This window comes from Neopelma chrysocephalum, unplaced genomic scaffold (genome assembly GCF_003984885.1).
Source record: "Neopelma chrysocephalum unplaced genomic scaffold, ASM398488v2 Primary Assembly neopelma1_69, whole genome shotgun sequence".
Taxonomy (NCBI): Eukaryota; Metazoa; Chordata; class Aves; order Passeriformes; family Pipridae; genus Neopelma; species Neopelma chrysocephalum.
In genome coordinates, this window is record NW_020897729.1 from 10,511,236 (window position 1) to 10,516,091 (window position 4,856).

The 4,856-nt window shown below is 36.4% G+C and overlaps 1 protein-coding gene across 3 annotated transcripts in view; it reads left to right on the top strand.

The window, feature by feature from the left end:
* IFT80 (intraflagellar transport 80) overlaps nt 1-3,564 on the top strand; it is a 36,540-nt gene extending 32,976 nt beyond the window's left edge. For all 3 annotated transcript variants that reach the window (XM_027685834.1, XM_027685836.1, XM_027685837.1), the window contains exon 20: nt 2,390-3,564. In XM_027685834.1, coding sequence (XP_027541635.1) covers nt 2,390-2,503 — 114 coding nt within the window. In that variant the 3' untranslated portion in view covers nt 2,504-3,564. The remainder of the gene's footprint in view (nt 1-2,389) is intronic.
* The last annotated feature ends 1,292 nt before the right edge of the window (nt 3,565-4,856 follow it).

Below are 4,856 nucleotides of genomic sequence, written 5' to 3' on the forward strand. Positions count from 1 at the left end.
TGTGTATATATATAGGTATATATATGTGTATATATGTATATATGTGTATATATGTATATATATGTATATATGTGTATATATGTGTATATATGTATATATGTATATAAAATATGTATATATGTATATATATAGGTATATATGTGTGTATATATGTATATAAAATATGTATATATGTATATATACATATATAAAAAAGTATATATAATATCTGGCAAGAGTTATAGAAATGAAGGCACAGTAATTTTCTATAAACAAGGAGCTGGACCTTACTGTGGTTAAATGTGTCTCTCTTAAATGTCTTCAATATTTTAATGTCATTTTATGGATACCAACAATAACAAACTTTGAAGGTATCCAGATATTTATTAAGTGAACTCCAAACCATTCTGCCAAATATGATAAACTGTTAAATATCCATTGTCAGCCAACCCTGGGAACCCTCTCCAGCATCAGTAGGTCACTTCAATTTATTACTATTTTTCAATGTATTTAACAGATCTTAAAGACAGATGGGGAACTGTCTTTAAGGGCACATCTTAAAGTTCATCAGGTTGGAAGTATCTTGGATTCCACTGGAATCTTTCCACACATTTCCCTTCTGAGAGTCACCCACATGTGCACCTTCCATTGAACAGCCCTCATGGTTTTCCTGCTTTTCCCCCCATTGTTCCTCAGCTTTCTGAGGGTGAAATTAGGAAAAGGGACCTTTTCATCAAATCCTTCCATCCAGGAGGAGCTGATGGATCAGGGAACACATCCCAGCTGTTAGCTCAGATCCTTTTATTGGACAATAAAGCTGAATTTCTAATGGAAATCATTAGTTTTTAGCACTCCTGAGGATGTTTCCTTCCCTCAACAAGGGACTGCCCAGTGCCTGGCCCCCAGTGAACCATTCTGCAGTAATTCACCTGGAAAATCCAGCAGGATAACTGCACACATCCCAAGCACTCCCATCCTGCAGCACTTCCAGCTGCTGTGCTGGGAGTGTGTGTGTTCTGTCCTTTAAATCCATGAGAGAGCAAAAATCACATTAATCCCCCGGTGCTCCCCAGAGACACATTTCAGATAAATAAACACTAATTGGCTTTAAATCATCAATAAAGCTGGAGATTCTAGAAGCATTTCTAAGCAAGGTGATTTTTCACCTCACAGTCTTCAAACTTTGGTCTCAGACTGCAGATTTGTGGAGTAAAGGAATCCTTTTCCACATCCACGTGCTGGAGGTCTCATCTACTGGATCTGAGGGTAGGAGGGAACCTGTTTAATGGAGTGGATTTTAAACTATAACTAAATTTTCATTGCAACCTCATAAAGCAAAATCAGAAGGAAATCACAAGGCCACGCAAGAGAAAAGCCAGATTTTGTGCTGCTGTTCCTTCCCAGGGATAAAAAAGGGTCTCAGCTTCCCTCTCACCACCTAAAACTCCTTCAGGCTTAAATAAGGATTTTTTTCCTCTTTTCTAGACTGACCTAAACAATGTGCTTAGTGCTTGTATCTATATTTTACACATCAGTTTTTTAATACTTTATATATATCCTGAGAATCCTGGATCCACTAAATGCATCCTGAATTAAGGTATTATTAGTCTTTTGACCTGAGAACATGGACATTGCAGTAACATATTCCTTCATGGAAAATCTTCCTTGTTATTCCCTGACTTGGTTAACAGAGGAGCAGCTACTCCAAAAACTCCCTGTGCAGCACTTGAAATCCTTTTCCCATCCCATCTTTGACAGGGTTAATTCTCCAGCAGTGAAACTGAACTGCACAAATTCCAAATTCCATTTTTTCCCCAGTTTTTGGACGTGTTTTTATGGTCATCAAAGGCACCACAATCCATTTTTTTCACATCAATCATTTTTGGAAAACCAGACAACTGTCATACCTCACATTTGTCCCATGGATATTGTGCTGTATCCATGGGCTGAGGTTTCACTGACACAGAATACAGGCAGAAAATGACAATTCCAAGACATTTATTGATGCAGGAGGCAAAATTTGAAGCAGAAATCTGATTTCTGTTGCAGCAGATAACTGGTGGAACACGCTCTCAGCTTACCCAGAGGAGACATCCCTCGTTTATTATTGATGAATTCTCAGTAACAGGACACTGATGTCATGACATTGAAATCAGAAGCAAGTTATTTTTGTGTTTTAATGTCTTATTTCCAGACACAATGAGATGTGTCCTGTTCAAATAGATCAAGCTGGGTTGATTTTAAAGGTGGAAGCTCTGTTAGAACTCAACTGTGCCTTCATATCTTCCATTAATAGAAGTTAAATCCTCTCATCACTTTGTAATCATATCTTCCAGTTGTCCTGCTAGTGAATAATTATCTGCCCTCTCTCTAATTGACCTCTGGGTATTTGCTTTTCTGTTCTTTACAGCTGGAAGTGGATTGGAAGAAAATCAGAGCCAAAATCCAGATGGAAATTGTTAAAGAGAGAGAACGAGCAGCAGCCAGTCCTGCAGTGAGGACCAGTGTGACTGTGCAGCAATAACTGACATTTTGGGCACCTTAATGCTTCTTGAATGTTTTGTGCTGGCATATTTTGATAAACATTAAAAAAAAAAGCCACAGGAACATTTAGTGGGCAACAGGAGTGAGAATTTGTGGAGATCTCAATGGCTGGGTGACACACAGAATTATTTCTTTGCTCTCATTTTGAGCTGGGCTCATTTTTCTGGCTCCATTTTAGTCCATAATGTCTGAGAAAAAAAGGGAAATTACCTCTCCCTCTGCTAGTGGCTTTTAAATTGTCTTTGCCATTCAAATGACTTAACCTTGGTTGCCTCTAATTAAGTACCAATTTCTCTGTTTAAGCACCAAGTGAAGAAGTTGGGTTATTTCTGCAGCCTCAGGGACCTCTCCAAAGTCTTGTTTAAATTGTCCTAAACCCAAATTTAGCAAACTGTAAGTACTGAAGATGTAAAAAAGGAGCTTGAGCCCATAAAGCACAAACCACTTCACTCCCAGTTGTGGTAATACCTGTTTCTGTCAGTGCATATGGACCAGAAGGTTCTTTAACAGATAAATTCAGGTGATTTCAGCAACTCAGATTTGTCACTGAGCAAACTATTTACCAATAAAGGGTGTTTTCTGAGAGACTGTGAATTGTTTAAAATACTTTAGAATGTGCTTTTAGGGTTGTCTGAGGTAAAAACAGCACTGGAGGTTGGTTTTGTAGCACCTGACCTGTATAACTGACAACAATATTTAAAATAAGGAATATTTCATGTATTTTTTTTTCTGCCCAAAGCACTTAATTTGCAAATATTCTTTTTACATTTTGTTATTTCATCAAGATACACTTTTCCTTTGTTTTACATATAAAATTGGCTGCATATTTGAGATGTTTTTGCAGAAGTCCTTTGTATTTGATAAATACAGGAGCAGGTTGTTCATCACTGATATTGTATAATATGTATTTTTCAAATGTTACCCTCAAAATATCTGTACATATGGGAAATGTCTTCTGGTTTGTAAATCATTATGTGACCCTTTTGTGCACAGTTCATGAATTTCTTAATAAAACCAAATAAGAAATAAATAAAAAAGAAAGAGCAGAAGGACACAGATGTTTAAGGTATGGTTTGGTTACATTATTGCCCAGTGCAAAACCAGTGATTCTTCAGTGATTTAACCTCTCTTAAAAACAAATAATCCCTTAAATATTTAAATATTTAAGCTTGATTTAAACCAATTTAAGAAGCAGGGATTAAATGATTGAAATTCCCTTGTTTGGGTGCTGGTGAGATGGATTAATTATCAAATATAACCCCAATTTTGCCATTGCAGGGTGGGAGTTGTGTTCTTACACTTCATTTTACATCAACCACAGTAAATCCTCTCTGGTTATCAGAAAGCAGGTGGGAAAATATCTCTTAAAATGAAGTAAAAGTAAAAGCTCAGGTGAGTGTTTAAAAGCCCATTGCATATTTTTAATGGTTGAGGGGAAAAATTAAAAATATCTCCTGTTTTCTGGTATTTAAGACAACAAGACTTTTGAGATCTCTGTTTATCTGGGGGATTTTATCCTTTGGGGCTGGAACAGGATGAGGCTTTGAATCATCTGACCTGAAAATTTGATTTCACACTTTATGTAGAACCATTTCCTGCAGAAAAACCCCGGTGATTGTTGCCTTCTTCACTTCAGAATGGTCAAAATTATAAAAAAACCAATTATGGAAAAGCTTGAAGCTTTCTATAATTTAATTCTGAAGTTTAAATATATAGGTATTTATTTAAATAGATATATAAATATTATATGACCTAGAGATAAGGGGGAATTGTGGGAGACACCATTGGGGTTTATATTTTTAATGAGATTTATATGGTTTTAATATTTTTATTGGGTTTATATGTTTTTATTATTAAACCTACAAATTCTGAGGCTTCCACTTCTTACTTTTTGTGATGCCAAAGATCACATTTTACTCTGCAGGGAGAAGAGTTTGGGAGAAAAAAGGGGATTATGAATTGATCACATGGGAGACTCTCTATTTCCAAAGTACATTTTTATTGATCCAGTTCAGTGCTATAAAATTTCCAATAGTGAAACACAACCTGTTAATTTTAATTCAGGTGCCTTTGCCCTGCTGTTGATGGTTCTGATGAGAACTGAGTGCTTCATGGAAAACAGGGATGGGCTGAAGTCTTCAGGGAAAGAGGTGAAGGGCCAAATTAAATGGGTGCACAAAACTCGGAATGTTTAATTATTCCTGTGTCTTTTGTGGCTCTGCGGGAATATTTCACCTTATGTAAATGTGGGAGTTTGGAAATGCTCTAATTCTATTCTAAATAAACATTCAGGGCTTCTCTGCAATGAGATGTGCCTTGAAAAGAGGGAAAGG